At 50.7% G+C, this 19687-nt stretch overlaps 1 protein-coding gene across 14 annotated transcripts in view; it reads left to right on the top strand.

Moving 5' to 3' along the window:
- The window catches only part of LOC116239022 (USP6 N-terminal-like protein), a 67641-nt gene extending 51651 nt beyond the window's left edge, over window positions 1-15990 (top strand). For all 14 annotated transcript variants that reach the window (XM_090140673.1, XM_031609013.2, XM_090140672.1 and 11 more), the window contains 9 exons: window positions 3611-3718; window positions 6852-6961; window positions 7449-7497; window positions 8402-8522; window positions 9340-9434; window positions 10252-10317; window positions 11408-11507; window positions 12183-12335; window positions 12476-15990. In XM_090140673.1, coding sequence (XP_089996799.1) covers window positions 3611-3718; window positions 6852-6961; window positions 7449-7497; window positions 8402-8522; window positions 9340-9434; window positions 10252-10317; window positions 11408-11507; window positions 12183-12335; window positions 12476-13638 — 1965 coding nt within the window. In that variant the 3' untranslated portion in view covers window positions 13639-15990. The remainder of the gene's footprint in view (window positions 1-3610; window positions 3719-6851; window positions 6962-7448; window positions 7498-8401; window positions 8523-9339; window positions 9435-10251; window positions 10318-11407; window positions 11508-12182; window positions 12336-12475) is intronic.
- Window positions 15991-19687: the final 3697 nt, after the last annotated feature.

The following is a 19687-nucleotide window of genomic DNA, read 5'->3' as shown; positions in this document are numbered from 1 at the left end:
AGAGCTCTCAGCAGGCAGCCTCTGACATCCCCCTAGCCCAAGGTGGCCTGCCTACTCCTCAAATCACTCCTAGTGTGACCTGTTTCAAGATGAGCAGCAGATAGGATTGCCTTAATGAAAGCAGTGCCCTGGGACTCCTCACGCTCAGCACCACATCGGATCTGTCTGCAGAGCTGTTCTAGGCATGCTTTGCAGCACTATGACTTAATTCCAGTGGAAGCACACACAAATGATACCAGCGCCGTTCTAGCAGGGATGTAGTTAGGCTGATGTCACGGTGCTTGTTCCTGGCTGTTCGTGCAGCGTTACTGACTTCACAGGGGAAATGATGTGGAAATAAATGAGTCCATGCTAAGGGCACACAGCTCCACAGAGCCAACTTGCAGAGAAGTTGTGTTGTGTGGCTCAGGATGCAGCACAGCAGAGCTGGGGGATTTGTGCTCCCTTCACTGCTGTTCTAAACCCACATTATTACTTTTAGGATTCTAGGAATTGCCCTGATGGTGCCATGTAAGCATATGCACAGTAGTTCAAGGGAAAAGTGCTACGCAGAGTGCTTCTTGATAACAAGCTAATTTCTTCATTGTAGCTTTGAAATAACTGGATTTCAGTCAGAAGTATCAGTTCTGGGGGACTGACAGCTGGGGGGAGGATGTGATCTGTGCACAGCATGCGCACTGCTTGTTGCATTAGGACTTTGGAGATGGATGTCTTTGGCTGGGGATGTCAGCTTCTTAGCAAAGCCTGTCTTTGCACACAGTCGTGGCCTTGTCTCTGTTAAAGGTCACTGAGGTGCTGGGTTCTTAATTCAATGCGTGCCGTTAAGCGGTTTAGGATGAATCAGGGCTCTGTGTTGACTGGCACAGACCCCCAGCAGGGAGTAATCTGCTCCTGCTAGGAACAGCCTGCAGACCTTCGTCATGGCAGAGTTGGGCCAAGTCAGGTTTTCTCCCTGCTGTACTGCTGCCAGTAAAGGAAGGGGTTGCGCTGTTGTAGCAAATGGTCTCTGCCACAGCCACCACGCTGTCCTCATGATGTGCCACCAGGGCAATGGAAATCCACCCCTCTGGTGAAAGCTGTGGAGCCATCACTTCAGTTCCCAGCACCTCCACTTGTGAGGTGGGATGGGGTTTGTTCTCCCTGCCCTCTTTGTCTGTGTCAGTCTGCTTGGGCTGTGCTCCTGGTGCTCTTTTCACAGCTGCAAGCATTGAGCAGTTTATTAGAGCCAGAAGGTGGTGAGTTGGGAGGGTACTTCATTTTCATGCAGGGCAGCAGCTGCTGTCACCTGCACTCTGCTTCCCACATAATTGCTGCTGTTAATGATAACTTCCCTGTTTTCCTTCAAGTCTCACGACAAAGGAAAATTGCTCATTTTCCCTCTCCGTGATTCACAGCACTGAGGTTTTATCACTTGCACTTCTGGAAGTGGTGGGAGGAGGAAAGCCTTTGGATAAATAGCAGAGAGGTATTTTAGTTCATTTTCATCTCAGCATGTTTTGTAACTCCTTTGTTTCTGCTGCACTCTTGTGCAGAGAAAATCGTTAGAGCCATTTACTATGTATGCCACATTTGTTAAAGTATAACAATAACAGAGCCGAGAATTCAAAACAAAATAATTTTCTTCCCACAAAGCTGAGCTTGCTCTACCTTGGTGACTGTCAGCCACTCATTCCTAATACTCTGGAAACAAACATATCATGGGACGATTGTTAACTAAATGGGTACATGCTCCATTTTCTTCTTTCTGTCTCAGCTTATGCTTCACAAAGTTATAATCCAGGCTCCTTGTTGCCCAGAAAGCTGGTGGATGCACTGTCCTGGGAGACATTCAGGGTCAGGCTGAAGTGGGGGAGGGGTCTGAGCACCCTATCTCGTGTAGATAGCCGTATTCATTGCAGGGGAATTGGACTAAATTACTTTTAAAGGTCCCTTCCAATTCCAGTGATTCCATGATTTTCCTTTCCTGTTTGACTTCGGTTGAGTGGTTCATGTAATTGCATTGTTCCACATACACATTGTGCTTCTTCCTTGCTAAGTTTGGCAGACTCTGAAGTAGTGACGCTAAAACACGGGCCATCGCTGAGTTGTTGGAGGCCTCCCTCTGTGTACACATCTTGGTAGTCCTGGGCAGCCTGCTCTAGTATTAAATGGGGAGGTTGGTGGCCCTGCATGTGGCAGGGGGAGTTGGAGATTCATGATCCTTGAGGTCCCTTCCAACCTTGGCCATTTTGTGATTCTGTGATTCTCTTACCTGGTGTTAGCTGAGGGTCTCACAAAGGGCTTCTGTAGAGTATGGTGGTCTGGGGTGTGTGTAGGACTGTCAGAGCAAGTGAGACTGCCTGGAGTAGTGAGCAGCAGATCTGGGGCAGGGCCTGTGTTAAAAACTTAGGTGAGAAGAGGGGAAGCTGATGGTGTGGTGTGTGCCAGGAAGGAGAAGTGCTCTGCACTGAAGCAGCAGATGCTCTACTTAGTGCCAGGGATGCAAAGGCAACATTGCAGGTCCACAGTGAGAAAACCTCCTGCTGATACTGTGTGGTTTGACACTTCCCCTCAAGTCATAGCCCTTCTCTTGCACAAAGCTTATGGAAAAGAAGGATTTGGGGGGAGGTCAGATAAGTTTAAGCCAGACAGCATGAATCGACGGTACTCAGTGGGGCATAGAGCTGCTGTTCTGCCCTGTCCTATAGGGTCCTTCAGTCCCTTTAGGGGACTGGGGGGATCCCTGCATCCTAACATAAGTCCCTGCAGTTGAAGCCTGGGCCTGTGCAGCCCTGGGGTCCCCAGGAACCTGGAGGAATGCTGCAGTTGGTTCTGCAGTGCAGCTGTAAGACGTTTCAAGGGGGTGGGATGAGTGCAAGCATGGAAAATATTCAGACATAAGGCATTTTTTTTTCTTTTTAAGTTCTTTTAATGGGAGAAGTCAGGGATGGAACAAAAAGCTCTTTTTTCTGTTTCCCATTGAAATTTAATAGTCTGTTCAGAGAAAGAGGGCCTTATAACAAGAAAAAGGAAAGAGGCATCTGTGAAAGGCATAAAGCGAACACATGGAGTTAGAAGGGGGGGGACACTCACATGGTTTGTTTGATCCCTGTCCTTGCTTGAGGGATACACGTGGGCTGTTACCTTCTCCAGCACGAAAGCCCTTGGTGTAACCTGCCACTTGCCTTGCCACATCCATCTGTCTTCAGGTTTTGCTGTGGACACATCTCTGTGACTCTTGTGGTGAGGGCTCTCCTCTCCAAGGGGAAATGTATTTGTCTCCTAGTCAGATCCAGATAAAAGTGGCCACACCAGTTCAGACCAAAGGCTTGCAAAGCCAAGGGTACTGCTCCAGGAGACATCGAGGAGTCCAAGGGCAGGTTGGCTATGGGAAATGTAAGAGCTACACCTACAATGGGGATGGTCTGTGCCCAGCTCTTCTAGTGAACTGAAAAGCATGAGATGTGTCTGGATTTTGGCTAAATAGATGTCTTTGGCTGCAGGTGCCCAGCCCACTCATCAGACTGGAAGCGCCTTTCTATACAAGAACAGACAAGAGGGCTGCTGCTGTGCCATGTGAGCACAGCTGTTCTGCAGCACACTAACAGTGCATGCCTTTTCCTCCTGGCAGATGTGTCGGCGAGTGTACAAAGGCATTCCGCTCCAGGTGCGAGGCCAGGTCTGGTCACTCCTGCTGGATGTTGAGAAGATGAAGAAGGAGAATGAAGGAAAGTATGAGGTACGGAACCAGCACAGGAGCAAGTGGGGAGGGAGCTGCCTGGGCTGCTGTGGTGGGGCAGGGTGGACCAGTGGTGGACATAGGATCCACTAAGGACTGGGGAATCTGCATCTGCGGTGGGCAGGGGGGGAAGCAGGGGATCCCCGTGGAGAAGCTTTTGGGGATAGGGAGAGTGCAGTATGCGGTGGTGGCTGGGCTGAATCCCTGCAGTGACCTGCTGAGAACTCTGAGAAGGAAAGGCTTAAAGTTAGCAAGGGCTGAGAAAGGAGGATAAACTCCTTATCCATGTGTTTGTCAGGTTGGGGCCTGCTGGCCAGCTGCTTCCCCAGTGTGCTGCTCCCACGTGTTCTGTGCAAGCAGCTGGTGAAGGAGCTGTTGGTGTTACTGCATCTTTGGGTACGAGAGCAGACAGCTCAATGAAGTTGCTGGCGGTAGTTCCCCAAGCTGCCAGACTGTGTAGTAGCCCAGAGCACTTGGAGCAGGTAGCCACTAGGTGTAGGTGCTCCAGACCTCCCTGTGGATTTCAAAATGTTACTCATTGCACTGTGAAGTATGCAGCAAGGTCAGAAGCCTTGAACCAACCTACAAAGGGTTGCTAGTCAAGAAAGCCAATACAGTGGGGTGAGGACAGGTCTAGAAAGCCTTTTGATTAGTTTTTAACTGAGATATTCAGCTGGAAGTTGTTGGCAAGCATTGAAATGGCTTGGATTGAAGCAGCTGGTGTATTCCTTTTATCTTCAGTCATTATTATAGCAGTACTATCTTGAAAGTCTCTATTAAAAATCAATTTCCATTCTTTCTTCTGCAGATAGGAGCAAGGTCCTTCTTGCATTGCTTCCAACCAGAGCTCTTCATCCTGCAGACTTTTCTGTGGATTCCTTGGTATCAAATAAGCAGTTTCCGTGGCGTGCATTGAACAGAAATGCAAGCAATGGTGCTTGCTGTATTTTTTCTATTTTTCACATCAAACCTTAAGGCTGCTTTATGCTGCCTGGCTTCTTTTCCTACCTTGTTTCACAATTAGCTTGCATTAGCATAGCTCAGACCAAGCAGGCTCCTTTACAGCAGGGGTGGCACACGCTTTCCTAGCTGACCTCAGCTTGCCCTTAAGAGCTTGGGCACGTTTCTCATAATGGTGAGCACTGGGGTGCTGCAGAGGCTGTTGCCTTTTGGAGGCAGAAATTAAAGTTCCACTTCCAGGAGGTGCAGGCCCTTCTAAAATCCCTGCCTATTACACAGGATGAGGCTAATTCTTATTACAGCCAGTCAAGCATGGATGTTAATAGTGAAGTGCTGCCGGGATGGAGTCACATGAGGGGGCACGGAGAACACAGGTTGGGATCCCAGCAATAAGCAGGGATAATGAAGCTGCCTGTAATAACGTAGTTTCTTATCACGCTCCCTCCCAGGAAGCTGGTGCAGTGCAGGCAGGGAAACAATCCAAACAAATGAAAGTCACAAGGAGTTTATCTGTGCTTCAGAGGAGAGTCTGCAATAAGCGGGAGCTTCAAGATTAATAGGCTTTGCTGTACTCAAACCCCCCTAAAAGCTCGTCTTAATCCTCCTCCTCTTTGGTGCCACCTGCCGCTAGCAATTATCTCTCTTGTTAATTAGCTCCAGAGGCACATCCTGGTGGAGGGATTTTGCTTTCAGAAGGGACTGAGTCAGCCTCAGCCCCTTGACCTCCAGAGATCGGCCCCATGGCTGCTGCATCTCACTGGGGCATATGGTGGCAGAAACACATCCTGTGTGCCTTGAGGACGACCCATTTGGAGAAGTCAGAAGATACCAAAGTACAGTTAGTTATAGGCTTTGGGAGAGATGCCTGTGCTGTTCTGATAGGGAAAACTGGAGGGAAATGTGGAGAAATCTGAACTCAAGTAACGGATGCGTGTGAGCCATTGTGTTACTTCAGGTAGACTATGCATTGTGAAGGGCAGGGAGGAGTACTGGAAGTTCAGGATTTAGTACAGGGAGATGATAGCATTTATCTCATCATCATTTTATTGTCATATTTGCTACCTTGCCTTGTCTAGTGCAGGCAGTAATTCAAAAGCAGCCCTGTGCTGTTGCTCCTCCATACAGTTGCTTTCATGGTTAGACTTAAAATTCCTGAAGGAGCATTGGCTGTGTCTGGCCCCACTGTGCTGGATTAGTGCCATGGGTTGGGCAGGGCTGGAGGGCATTGCTCAAATACCTCCTGAGTACTCACAGGCATAGAGCATCACCAGCTCACTAGGAAGTCTGTCCCAGTGTTTGACCACCCTCATGGTAAAGAAATGTTTCCTGATGTCTGTCTGTCCACTCTTGAACTTTGGAGTTCACTCTTGGTTCAGGTGGGCTTAGCTTTCAATGTAATTTGCTTTTGTTTTTTTTGTGTTTTTTTGCAGTGGACTTCAGTCCTTTCTGTGTAACACTGCCTTAAATGATTAGCTAGTGTAGGGGAATGTGAGGATTCTGTTTTGAATGGACTTAGCCAGTTCCTTAAAACTTGCACCAATCCAAGAAATATCCCAGAACTGCTGTTCTAGGATTCCTGAAACTTAACATGATTCTCTTCTGCATGGGGAGTAAGGATCACTTTCCAGAGGAATCAAAGTCTCAATACTTTGGACTTCATTATGACTGAGCCTCTGAAGAGCTCAGTGCTGTAGGTGTACATACATCTGTTTGTTTGCTATGGGTGTGCATCGTTCCTCAAGCACCAGCAGAGGTCTTGAAGCTTTGTTACAGCCCAGAGAGAATGCCAGGCTGGGTGCCATGCAGAAGCCTGTGTTGGGGATGTAGGGGCAAGCAAGAGGCTGCACAATGGGATGAGCCAAAGCAGCGCTATCTCTGTGCTTGCAAGGGGTTTGGGGCTGGTAAGATGTGCTGGCCCATGTCCTGCTGTGCAGGCACACATGCTGCTGAGCTACAGCTGCTCTGCCTCAGTGGGAGGGCAAGCTTGTGTTCGGTTTGGTCGCTGTTCCTCATCCCTTCACCTCCAGGTCACTGCTCACAGCTGGGATCGCTCCTCAGTGGCTCTGCATCTCACAGGCTGCCACTTCTACCACGGGGAGATGGCTGCATGTCAAGTGGTGCAGGCTTAGATGGTGTCTGACCCCTTCCTCTTGTCTGCCCCTCTCCTTTCCAGCAAATGAAACAACAGGCAAAGAGCTGGTCCTCGGAAATCAAGCAGATAGATCTGGATGTTAACCGCACATTCCGAAACCACATCATGTTTCGGGATCGCTATGGTGTGAAGTGAGTACCGCTTGAGGGGCACACAAGACTTGGCCGCATTGGGTTCAGCTGTTGAGCTCTCTTTTTGGGCAGATCCACCTTGGACCATGCTCAGTCCTAGTTCTGGAGCCTGGCACATCAGTCTGTTGTGGTGCTTTGGCTGTGGAGGTGTTGGTCTTGCAAATACAGAGGGCTTGTGGGGAGTCCCTGTAGAGCAGGATGAAACATATGTGGCCTCTGTGATGGATGGGTTTGGAGAGCTGCCCTACATACAGTGTGCTTACCATGTGCACTGTACTGCATATCCATACAGGGATGACACACGTAGCAGGGGCAGAAGGGAGAAGCCGACTAATGGAAAGGTGACATTATTTCCCCTGGAATTAAAGCATTTGGTGCCTCAGTGGCTTCCAGACTATGGGAAAACCCCCTTCCAGACCTGACACAGGGGTGTGTTGAGCTCAGTTTGTATGAGTGGCACATTTTAATGTCCTTTCTTTCCCCACAGGCAACAGGCACTGTTCCACGTCCTGTCGGCATACTCAGTGTACAACACTGTAAGTAGTAAGCTAGTCCAGTTACAGTGAAAGCCTTGTACTGATGTATATGTATATATACACGTGTATACATCCAGCAAGTGTGTGTATCTCAGGTAGAGTCATGCCAGCTGAAGTTCTGATGCTGATGTGCATGGACTGCTGTGATGCTTGGGCAGAATAGGCCTACACTGGCTGCTGAGTGCACTGCCTCCATTGCAAGGAGGCACAAGTGACTTCAGATGGTAGTCAAAGGAATGACTGCTCACTGACCTGTCTCGCAGGTCTGGCATCCTTAAAATCTTGGGTAAACCTTTTGAAGATGCTGTTCAGCAGATAACACAAATTCAGAGGGCTTTTTAAAGGCCTGGCTCAGAGCTGGGCTCTTGTTTTAGTCTTAGCCTTCACTGCCTGGAGCTGGCAGCAGTCATTTGGACAGTAAATCCAGTGTTGGTTTCAAAATACACTGAGCATTAACAGGACCTGGGTTACTATCCACCCATGTTTAGTGTTCAGACTCTGTCTAGACTCACGGTAGATTCCTGCATGAAAATGCATTTCCTTTCCTGAGAATTGAGGGAGAATGGTTTGTGTGCTGGTTTTAACCAGCATGTGGAGGTGCCTGGAAATCTTAAAGCCTTGCAGGTGGGATGGTGTAGACCATATGGCAGACACTGTAGGCATATGGGAACTATAAACTGAAGAATAAACAGTAAATACCTGAAAACTGGGACAGAACTTAGAGGAGAATGGGAAACACAGGCAAGCCGGGCTTCTCCTGACAACAGAAGGGCCCAGGATTCATGTGCTCCCATCTCCAGGTCTTCCCCATGTGCCCCTTTTCGCCAGTAACAAATCATGAGAGTCTGATAGGGTTGCAGAGAAAGCCAAAGCATGCAGCTCATGTGCCCCTTGGCTCTTGCAGGAGGTGAGCTACTGCCAGGGGATGAGTCAGATCGCAGCCATCCTGCTGATGTACTTGAATGAAGAAGATGCGTTTTGGGCACTGGCACAGCTGCTGACCAACCAGAAGCATGCGATGCATGGTAAGGATGGCCGGGATGTAGGCAGCAGCTCTTGCTGTGGGGTTTGCTGAGAGGAGGCTGTAGTCTGCTGTGTAATTTGGCCAGGAGAGCCTTGTTTTTCCTTAGGTACTTGCTTAAAGTGAGCATGGCTTAATTACATGGCAGCATAAACTGAGAATGGATCTGAGTTCTGCTTCAGGCAGACAGGCTCAAGAGAAGAATGTAGTTTATCAGCACCAGCCCCTGATGCTCTATAATTAATGCAGTTATATAGGTGATATCTCCCCTCCAAAGTTCTTTGCCCTTGGCAGTCAATTAACTCAAGCTTACAGGTTTTTAAGAAGTCTAACAGAAGAGTGCATCCAGGAGTACTGCACGACACTTTGGTTTCAATATGCCATGAGCTATGTGCCCTTAAGTTTCTATGAAGATGCAATTCCACGGAATGGGTTGTATTATTTTGTTTCAACCACATTAAAGTTCCTTTCATCTTGTGGCTAGCAGTCATTTGTGCACAGAGGGTAATTTCAGGTGCAAGCGGCCAGCCCTGATGGGCTGACAACTGTGCATGGCTCTGTGAAGAAGCCTACACCCAGCCTGGTCTAGCTTTGATGCTCTCTGCTAAAGCAGTGCTTTCTTGTGATTCTATGGTTTTTGGGTGCAAAGCAGGAAGAAGCTTGTTGTAGGCTTGCCAAGCACATCTCTTTCCAGATAGCAGGCTTGTGCTGTACCTTTGCTGGCACAGATGCACAGGGGATGAATGTCTACAACATGGGGCTGCCCCATGACCGCTCCCCCCAGCTCCTCTAATTTTTTCCTCTTGTCTTTTCTTACTTAGGTTTCTTTATTCCCGGGTTCCCAAAGCTGCAGAGATTTCAAGCTCATCACGAGCAGATTTTAAGCAAACTCTTTCCGAAACTGAAGAAGCACATGGTATCTCTTTGTTATCAATCCTCCTTCACAAAGGCACACTTAATGCCAAAGCAAGTAGCGTATTGCTCTGTCATATGTATGCACAACTGAACATAATTCTAACCCTGTGCTTCAGCCACACAAGGGCAAGCATTTAAACTGTTTTTTTCCATGAATCTTCCTGAGGGGAATGGCTATCATTTGCTTGCTGGTTATCATTGGTGCAGGGACTGCTAAAATCTGAAGACTGCACAGGTCAAGCAGCTGGCATGACATTCAGAGGCTGGAGGGGTGTCTACAGGGCATGTCAATTGTGGACGAAGGCTGCAGAGACTGTTTTATAACACCTGCTCCCTTTTTCCCCCCCTTGCCTTTGCTTTAGACATTTAGTATTCATTGGTCAGACTGCTAAGAGCTTCTAGTGCTCCCAGGGGCTCAGTGGCACAGCTCGAGGAACAGCTATCCTCTGAGACAGCTCCTGTCTCTTGCTGCCAGAGGGCCAGCCCCAGCCATGCCAGTGGAACAGAGCCAGAACATGTTTTCACTTAATTATAGCCAATGGGGGGAAAGAATGGGATGCTTGGGGTCCCTTATTTCTGTGTGCTCCAAGAGGCCAAGATGGGAATTGCTATGGAAACTCCAATGTTTATCTCTGTGGAGTACATAGGTTTGGTGGGTTTGGTTCCTGGGAGCTTTCTGTAAATCCCTGGAGAAGAGATTAAGGCAGAAAAGCACTTAGGAATCGTTCCCTCAAGTTGTGGCATGGCTAGAGTCTGTAGATAAGTCCCGCAGATTGCTTAAGCTGAAACGTGTGTCTCTGCTTACTGTCTCATCGTAGGACAAGGAGCAGATGACGACAGGGATTTACACCACCAAGTGGTTCCTGCAGTGCTTCATCGACCGGGTGAGAACCCCGTGGGCTGCACTCCGCTCTGCCATCCGTGCATGCCAAATCTGTCTGGGTTTCCTGCTTGCTAATTGTGGAAAAAATCACATAATTTTAAAATTCTTTTAGTAATATATAAGGTAGAATATTATACATACTCCCATAAGGCAGCAAATTCAATAGTGGAGAAGCTAAGAAGCTAACTGCCTGTCATTCACGGAGAGTGACAAGCATCCTCCAACAGCCACATGCATGAGGAGAACTGTTCCTCCTCCCTGCTCTACTGCAGCCGTGTGAGGGCAATTAACCTCATTTGGGCTCTGGAAACATGTATGGGGAAGAGCTCGAGGCATAAACCTGAACAAATTGCACTACAGTGGTTGCACATAAATTAGTAGGCTGTGCACTGGAGACATGAGAGCGTGAGAAAATTACCTTGATGTGTCCAAGGCCAGGTCAAGCCAAGACTGCCTTATTTTTTGGGCAGCCTTGTATTTGCACACATGAACAACAGATCCAGACCAGTTGACATTTAGCACATCTGTGTGTCCACAGTCTCAATTTTCTGCTTCCCTGCCTCCTGTAAAACAGAGGCCGCCTCTTGGGAGTGAGCTCAGATGTGTGCATGCAGAGCCTTGTTGTCACTACAAGCTGTACAAAATGCAGAATCCCCTTAGCAACAGCTGTACAAGAGCTGCCGAGATCAGTTGCAGCGAACTCTGGAGAGCAGGTTAGCATCCTAAAACCAAATTTTAATGTCACAGTAAGACCAGCATGAATTTTATTAGTGGTGATGTGCCATAAATCCTGGCTGACGTCCCTGGGAGATGCTCTATCATTTTGAATATCAGTTCACCCCTGTTTGTCAGAATGGGACCTGGTGTTGATCAGAACCTTCTGCGGAGATTGAAAGGAGGTCTGTCAAAAGCTATCAGGTTTGTTAGCTTTAAGCCAGAGATTACAAAATAAGGTTTTGTATTACAGATGCCTCACTGTGGGGTGTGTTTCAGTGCAAGGGGGCACAGTCACACTGCTGACCTCTGTGCTGTCAGCCTGTAGCGTCACTACCTTGGTGCTAACAGGATGCTTTTGTTTATGTTGGGAACAGACGCCTTTCACCCTCACCTTGCGGCTGTGGGACATCTACATCCTGGAGGGAGAGCGGGTCCTGACAGCCATGGCTTACACCATTCTCAAGCTGCACAAAAGTAAGTGTTTTGTGTGGTGGGCAGGCAGTGAGCACAAGCTGCCACGTAGCTGCTAACCAAGGGATATGGTGCTGGGCTCGGGTTAGCCTAAGCTTGTGCTGCCATCCAAAGGCAGTGATTTGCTTCTGGCTGGAACAACTTCTGCACGGCTGCTGCCTCCAGAAAGTTTTAATTCTGATGGCAGGCAGCAGTTTCAGCCTGGCTTTGAAATTTATCTGTGCTCAGATGAGTGTGAGGAGCATGTAGCGTGGGGCATGTCAGTGCCCTATCCAGTCCCTGCCTGTATCCTGTTCCTGCCTGCGGGCATGGGTGGAGGCGGCCATTGGGCTTTCTCATGGAGCTTTTTCTCCTCCTAGAGGTATTGAGGAGAACTTGCAGAAATGGCCCTTAGCTTGTGTACTGTCCTTCGTAGGCCCTCACCCCACCGTCAGCTGCCAGCCCCTACTGCTGAGCTGCTGCCTGGAGGAAGTGGAGGGGAAAGCATGACTGGCACACACAGCCCCAAGTCCTCAGCGTTAAAAGAAGGGCATAAGGACACCTGGCCCAATGGATTTCACTCTTCACCTAGACAAAACCAGAGCAACGCACCCAGTACTTGTTCACTTTCCAAAACAGAGCTGTGGGGTCAGGCCGAGCCCCTGCTCTGACCCTCCTGTGTTCTCTGCCCTTCCCCAGAGCGTTTGCTGAAGATGACGCTGGAAGATCTGCGGGAATTTCTGCAGGAGAAAATTGCTGCATCGCTGCAGTATGAAGATGACACTGTCATAGACCAGCTGCAGGTGTCCATGAGCGAGCTGCGCAAGATGAAGTTTGACCTCCCCCCGCCTGGTGGGTAGAGCACCGGCAGCTTCCGTGTCCCCCTGTTCCCCTTTGATTTCTTATATATTTTTAATATATTTTCTTAATTTCTTATTTTTTATTTCTCCCTTATTCATGTCATCGCTCCTCCTGCTTCCCCTCTGGTGCAGCCAAACCCGACGAGTTCCCTCGCAGACCCCTGGGCCTGGAGCTTTCCCTCAATCCTCTGGCCACGAAGGCTAGTGCAGCAGCCAATGGCCAGAATGGGCTGCTGGGTGAGCACCCCTCAGACAGGGGCACCGCACATCCCCCTAGCCACCAAGGGGCGGCCACCAGGACTCCCGATGTGCCAAGCAGCCAGGCCCATGAAGGAGCTGACAGCCATCCACATCCCCCGCACAGTGAGGGGCAGCCGACGGATGATGTGGCACAGCGGCAATCTCCAAAGCCAAGCGAGGTGCAGGCCTTCCCCACCAGCCTGGAGGATGCTGTGAGGAGTGGGGAGTCCGCCCTGCACACTGGACATGGGGTTGAGCACAAGGAGCATCGTGAGCTGCACCACGAGCCACCCAGCCCCACTCCCTCCCTATGCGGCTCTGTGGGCTCCTTCCACCCTGTGTCAAACACTCCTGTGGACACACCAGCTGGGGAGGCCCAGCCGCCTGAGCAGCCTTCCAGCATGGACCACACACCGGATCCTGCTGCTTGTGGGCCACCTGGGGAACAACAAGCATCCTCCCTGCATGGGGAGGAGGCCACAGCACTGCAGAGGGACATCCCTGAGGACGTGGGCGAGACACAGTGTGGAGTGATGTTGCTGAACGGAATGGACTCAAAGGCCTCACTTCCCAAGTCAGCGTCTGCGGGTGAGCTTGGTGGCCTGCAGCAGGGCACAGAGATGGCACTTGAGCGAGGCTTCGCTGCCCTAGGCTCGCTTGCCCCGGGCAGGCCATCGGGCAGCAGCACACCTATCCTGTCAGAGAGCGCGGCACAGGCCAGGGGGAACAGCCTCCACACTGTGGTGAAAACCACCACCCGCCTGCATGTGGCACATGTGACTGAGCAGGACTTGGCAAACAGAAGGCAAGTGGCACTGCCCTGGCCAGAGGCCGCCCATCCCCTGGCTGCCACCTTCCTGCTGCCTTCTGCCACATCGGACATGGGGGCGGTCCAGCAAGGCACCCAGAAACAGCTGAATGCACTGAAAGCACCGCGCCCACCCCTGAGCCCCAAACCAAAACTTCCCCCACAGGTTTCCAAATCCCTGTCAGAGAACAGCTTCAGCCCAGACTCTCCTCCCCCTGCACGGCTGCCCAAGTCAGTGACGTTTTAGTGGAATGTGGGACTGAGCAGGATTGGAGCTGGGAGCCAGTATGGCACCTGCCCCACGATGCCCTCAGCAGGGCTGTGCCTGCCTGCGGTGTCCCACGGAGCTGTGCTTTGGTACGAGAGCCAGGGCTGCAGAGCCCGGAGCCACCAGCAACCTCCGCTTTGGTTTGCATCCATGGTTTCCTTTCTATGGACAGAAGTGCTTGCGTTTGGGTTTGTTCAGGAAGAACAGCAGGGCTAGTTAATGTGTGCACTTCGCTGCCTGTCCCCTGGCAGCACGGAGCTCCAGAGCTCAGGGTGGGTGCAGTGATGGACATAAGGCAGTGGAGTCCAAAATACTTAGCAGGAGGCTTTCCTTCCTCTGTAGCAATAGGCCTTTATTTCTTTTTCCAGACCTGCAGGAAGCAGCAGCCCTTCAGATGAGGCTGGGGTGTGCCAGCAGGCAAGCACCACTGCCCAGCAGTCTATGCAAGTCCCTTTCTCCTGGTAGTCCCTTTCCATGCCCCTGGCTGCACTCCCAGAGAGGAGGTGTTAGCAGCTGGTGGTGGTGAGCTCTGGTTGTGACACGTTCTCCAGGTGATGAGGATGGTGGTGAAAACTGAGCCTGGGTGTTGCAAGTCCAGGGCAGCAAGCAGGCTTGCTGCCTCAAACTGACTGAAGGGGAGAATTGGCTGCTGCCCTGGTGAGCCCGAGGGCACCATTTAGTTGCAGTAGTGCAAACCCCTGTCCCGCACCTTGCCTTTGCCCGTGAGCTGCTGGAGGTGTGTGGTGATGTCTCATTGTGGTGCCCAGAGTGAAGCCTGCTCCTGCCAGAACAAGTAAAATTTCGGGGTGGAGACACCACAGAAGTTTGGAAGGGGGAGCACACTGCCCCCGACTTTTCTTTGTCCTAGTTTAACCCAGCCAGAAATCAGCAACCAAGAAAGGAAACCTGGGTACAGAGGTTTGGAAGTTGATGCCCTAAAGCATTGCCACAGGGCAGATGCCCCTGCATCTGTGTGCAGTGGAGAGCCCTGTGGGCCTGTCCCTTTCCCACCTTCCTTGGGACCACGTGGAATCTAAGCCAATTCCTGCCTTCAGCATTTCTTTTTCAGGCAGCACTGTGTCCCCAGGATGTCACCACCTGACTGGAGGTGCATAGGGAGCAGGGCAGCTCACCCCACTGAAAGAACCAGGCCAAACCCGTGTGCCCGGCACACAGCAGCTCCTGGTGAAGGGATTTCAGCAAGGAGGAGCAATGGGAGCAGCAGGAAATAAGCTCGAGGCCAGATGTGTGATATATGACAGTGCTTTGTGGCAGAGGGGATGGGGATGTCACCTTTTGGACAGTGGGTGGGACCACTGCCCGTCCCTTCAATGGCAGACATAGGCCAAAGCTTCTCTGAGATCTAAAGGAGACTTTTGAAACCTGGTTTTCATCTCTCATTTTCATCTCTCAGGCTGCTGCACCACAGCAAAGCCTACCTGGAGACTAGGAGAAAACATCCACTGAGTCCCTTTGAGTATTTACCAGGTTGTGTATGTGCACATCAGCAGTAGAGCTGTGGAAGGAGCCTGCTGCTTCTTGTGCAGCCCTGCTCTGCTCCAGACCCTGTTCCTGCCCATCTCTGCAGTGCAGGGCTGACCTCACAGCTACTCTGCCAGGGGTACGCAGTGCTGTTGGTGAAGCACTTAGAAGTGCTACATGGATGCTCAGTAGTTGTGTTTTAAAACACTGTGGGTAAGAGGTGGTTAGGAGGTTAAGGCAGAAGTGCTTCAATTGGTTTAATTGGTGTGTTCATCAGTAATTGTGCGGTGGTGAAAGCTGTTAAGTATGCTACAATACCTGGGCAGTATATCAGGACAGGCAGCAATTGCCTTCCATAGCAGCCATACCCTGCTCGGATGGGAGCTACAAGCACCCCAGGGGCTGCTGAGAGCCAGCAGCGCGCACAGCTCTCTGGGTGCTGCCTCCCTTCCAGCTGCTCTCGCTCCAATGCGTGTCCCAGTGCCGTCCTCACCCACTCCATCCCATAGCAAAGCCAGTGTGACTGTGAGCAAACTCAGGAAGGAGCTCCCAGCTCCTGGCCCTGCCGAGCTGCCCTGCTGCGGGCTGTGCTGTCCCCTGGCCCACTGCATGGTGCAGATGCAGTGTGGGCAGCAGCAGAGCTGCAGGGCCCAGTGCCAGGGACAGACCTCGCTCCCTGTCCTCACACCACAGCCGTGCAGGGCCCAGCGCTAGAGGCCGGGGCTCAGCCGTGCACTTTGACAGCCCTGCTACCGTTGGCTTTTGTTTTAATTGCTATTCTTGTTTACAGTGTGGAACGCTTCCTCCGTGACTCTTTCTAATGTATTATAATTATTACTTTAAAAAATATATCTGTGTCTGTGGGGTTTTTTTTTTGTTTGTTTTGTAAAGAAGTTAGGTGAAAAAGAAAAGTCACTCGTTCCTTTTAGTTGTGATCCAAACAGACTATGCGTAGTGTTCAGTGCTGTTTCACATGGCGGTAATGATGAAAGGTTAGTGTAAAGCTGCTCCCCCCTTGTGCTTCCCTGCATCAGCCATGCTAGAGGCAGGGAGAAGCACTGGGCTACTCATAGGTGATTGTGCAGATGGAAAATCGCTCCAGTTCTGGGGCAGGGCCCGGTGCTTCCTTGACGTGTGCAGAAGTGTGAGCTTCCGTGTGTGCAAACGGTGGAGACGTTTGGCTGAAGCAGCGATCCTGGCTGGGACTGAGCTGCATCCCAGCTGATCCTGGCCCTGTGCCTCCCTCCTGAGGCAGCAACCAGGGGGCTGAGCGGGGCCCAGCAGCAGGACAGGAACCTGCTCCTCTCTACCTCCCTGTGCTCACGGCCCAGCGCAGCCCTTCTGCAGTGCTGTGCACTGTCTCTGTTGCACTGGGGAACCCAGGGCTGATGCTGATTTCCCTGCCTGAAGCCCTCAGAGGGCCATGCCTGAACAGAACGGGTGTGCCTCAACACAGCATCCGCTGAGTCAGGGCTGATTCATGCTGACGCCATTCACTGGTGCCTCTCATCACTAACAGCGTCCTGCAGGAACTGCGTGTGGGCAGCACTTCTCCCACACCCCACCCTCCACGTCCTTCCTGCAGGCTGTGGGGTGTTGCAGCTGGGCAGCAGAGAAAGTGGCCCTTTGGTATCAAGCTCCGTGATTACACCAATTGCTGGCTCCTCCACTGCAAATCTAAAGCTACACCAACAAGAGAAGGCTAAGAGCAGCACAGGAAGTTTGATGGCTCACTGGCTTTTCTCAGAAGCACAGGGCTTTCCCCAGGGTCATGCTGGGCCTTAAGCCATGTGGTAGGCAGAGCTTTGTTTCTCTGCACCAGCTCACTTGGTCACTGAAAAACAGACCTAGGAGTTGCATAGTGGCATCCGTGGTCCCCCATTGGATTGTAACTTCCTGGCCACAGCAGAGGGGTGGCGCTGCCACCTCTTGCCAGCATCTTCTGGCTCACACATTTACCCAGGAGTCAAGCACTGTCGTGCTTGTCCCACTGAACTCATAGACATATAATCACAGAAACATGGAGCTATAGGATGGCTTGGATTGGAAGGGGCCTTAAACACCGTCCAGTTCCCATGCCAGCTTCTGCAAACTCAGCTCAACCCAGACAATGTCAGAACTTTCAGCAAACACCAGGAACTCCTCTGTTTTGAAGTTACCATCTCTTGTTGGTTTAGGAAAGTGCTTCTGTTGCAGCTACAGACCAAAAAAGGCATGAGACTCATTCCAGCACTCCATCAGCATTTTTAAGAGCTTGTAAGCAATTACATCAGTTAACTCAGCTGTGATCTCTCTGAACTCTCATCTCTCTCTAATAGGGTGTGAGATTCTTGAATGGTGCAGGAGAGAAAAGTTTATTTGTCCATTCTGAGAGGTGAACCTGAGCAGAACAGAGATAAAGCTTCAAAGAAGGCCCTCTTCCAGCATAGGAGATGCAACCTCAGCAGGTAATTGGTGTGATGTTGCCTGAAACCTTCTTGGTCACAGTGTTTGTACTTGCCCAAGGTGAACATCACAGCACCAGGTGTAGTCCAGCCTTGCCATAGCCAGCTAAAGAGATCGTGGCAGCCAAATGGGAGCAGGTGTGCCCAACTATAGCAAAATGCACTTTCTGAGTACTTAGGACACCTTCTGGCTATACAATGAGCAGCTCTTCAAAGAACTGTGCCTGTTCCACTCGCCTAAGCTCACGCCACAGCATCAGAACAGAGAGGGGCAACAAACTCCTTGCCATAAGGGAAACTGAGTTATTGGAATATCTCAAAACCACATCTTACGTTCCAGAATGTACAGTGCCTACAAGGAAATTCTTAAATCAACTCCGACCGTAGTAATTCCTTCTGTAGCCTTGCAGTCACTGTAACGGAACTGTGTAACCCTGATACCACTTTCAGACTCAAGAAATTCAGCTACTGAATGGACAGTATTCAACTCATACTCAATATGCAAACTTGTGAATGCTAACATCCTTTATAGCTGCTCTGCCTGTCATGACCAGCAAGATGCTCTCCTGCATTTAGACCACAAGCACCAAGGCAGCCAGTCAAAATACCAAGTCCAAAGCAACTGAGAGAAGCAGTTGGTTTTTGCCTACCTTAATCTCACTGCCACACTGTAAAGCTGCCATGATTGCCCTGAGACTGGCCTTCTTCAGCTTAAAGCCAATGTCCTGGAACAAAGACGTGCTACTGCATTAAACAGCAATCTCTCAATGCATAATTCGAGGGGAAGGGCTGCTGTGTCAAGCTTTTAGCACCTCCTTTTGCTCCCAACCTATCATCTCCGATTTTCAGCATAGAATTTTGTTTTGCAACTAGAAGACACTTGAGCAAACTCAGGTAACAAGTGTATTGCTCAGACCCAGAGCCTTTTTGAGCAAGAAAACTTGACCCTAAAGGATGCAGAAACCTCTCTGAAAGAGAGGTGCTCATACTGTGGCTCCTTGCTCCCAGCCAAACTGCTGAAGGATTTTGTGTTCTGGCTGCTACTGCTCTAGCACATCCCTTGCAACTGTGGCTTGTGTGCAAGAACCTGCTGACATGGCACTTTGCAGCAGACAGTCTGGAAAGCAAGCTCTTAGTGCAAGTCAGTTCTTGCCCAGGCCGAAAGCAAAGATTGATGCCAAGCAGCATTAGTTTTTTGTTTCTATCACTGCACAACACAGCAGAGCACAGGCAGGGAGGTGAGAGGCAGCTTACAGGGATGCTGCCGGTGGGCCACGGCTGTGTACTGCAGGGCAGAAGGGTTCCTGTACCCATTTCACTACATGAGGGATGTGACTCATGCTCTGCCCCTGCCGCTCCCAGCCTCTGCCTCCTTGACCACTTACACCTCTTCAGGTCTGGGCTAGTCCATGCAGGATGGTTCTCTACCACCGGGATCACCTCCCTCCTTTGGTGCTCTCCCTGGCGCCTGTTAGCGCAGACACAAGTCCCATCAGCCTGCACAACAACATGGCCTGTGCTGGAGAAATGGCACTGGCCCATTGCACAGATGTGCTCACAATGGCTGATGGCAGGTATGCCCACAGGGAGGCCCGTGCACCAGCCTCCAAGGGACAGACAGGTTTGGTGACCGATTATACCCTGCTGATAGCCAGGAGCAGCCCAAGGTGTTTACAATAAGCAGGTGTTAGTGTCAGCCAGGTGCTGCAGGGAAGAAGGGTGAATTCTGCCTCCAGAACACATGAGCACTTTGTGCCAGAAAGACAGCTTCCTGCTGCTGGGCAAGGCTGCGAGCAGCCAAGCAAAGTGCCTTGGCCAACTACTGCTGCCTTTTCAAAACCCTACACTACCATACAAAGCTGAGTAGATCAAGAAGACATCCTCTGCTCCTACCCTGCTTGAAGTGCTGCTCAGGGCAGAAAAATCCAGGAAGCACCCATCTGGCACCAGTTCTAAATGCAGCTCTCGGCTCCTCCCTGATGCTTCAAGGCATCACATCTGAGCTTGTAACAATCCCACACGGTCTGGGGCAAAGGCAAATTGCCCAGGGCACTGCTGAGGACAGGCTCAGGCTGGTTGCACTCTGCTACCCAACCAAAACT

The sequence above is a fragment of the Phasianus colchicus genome, chromosome 5 (genome assembly GCF_987193195.1).
Source record: "Phasianus colchicus chromosome 5, bPhaCol1.hap1.1, whole genome shotgun sequence".
NCBI lineage: Eukaryota > Metazoa > Chordata > Aves > Galliformes > Phasianidae > Phasianus > Phasianus colchicus.
This window is presented reverse-complemented; position numbering and strand designations above follow the sequence as displayed.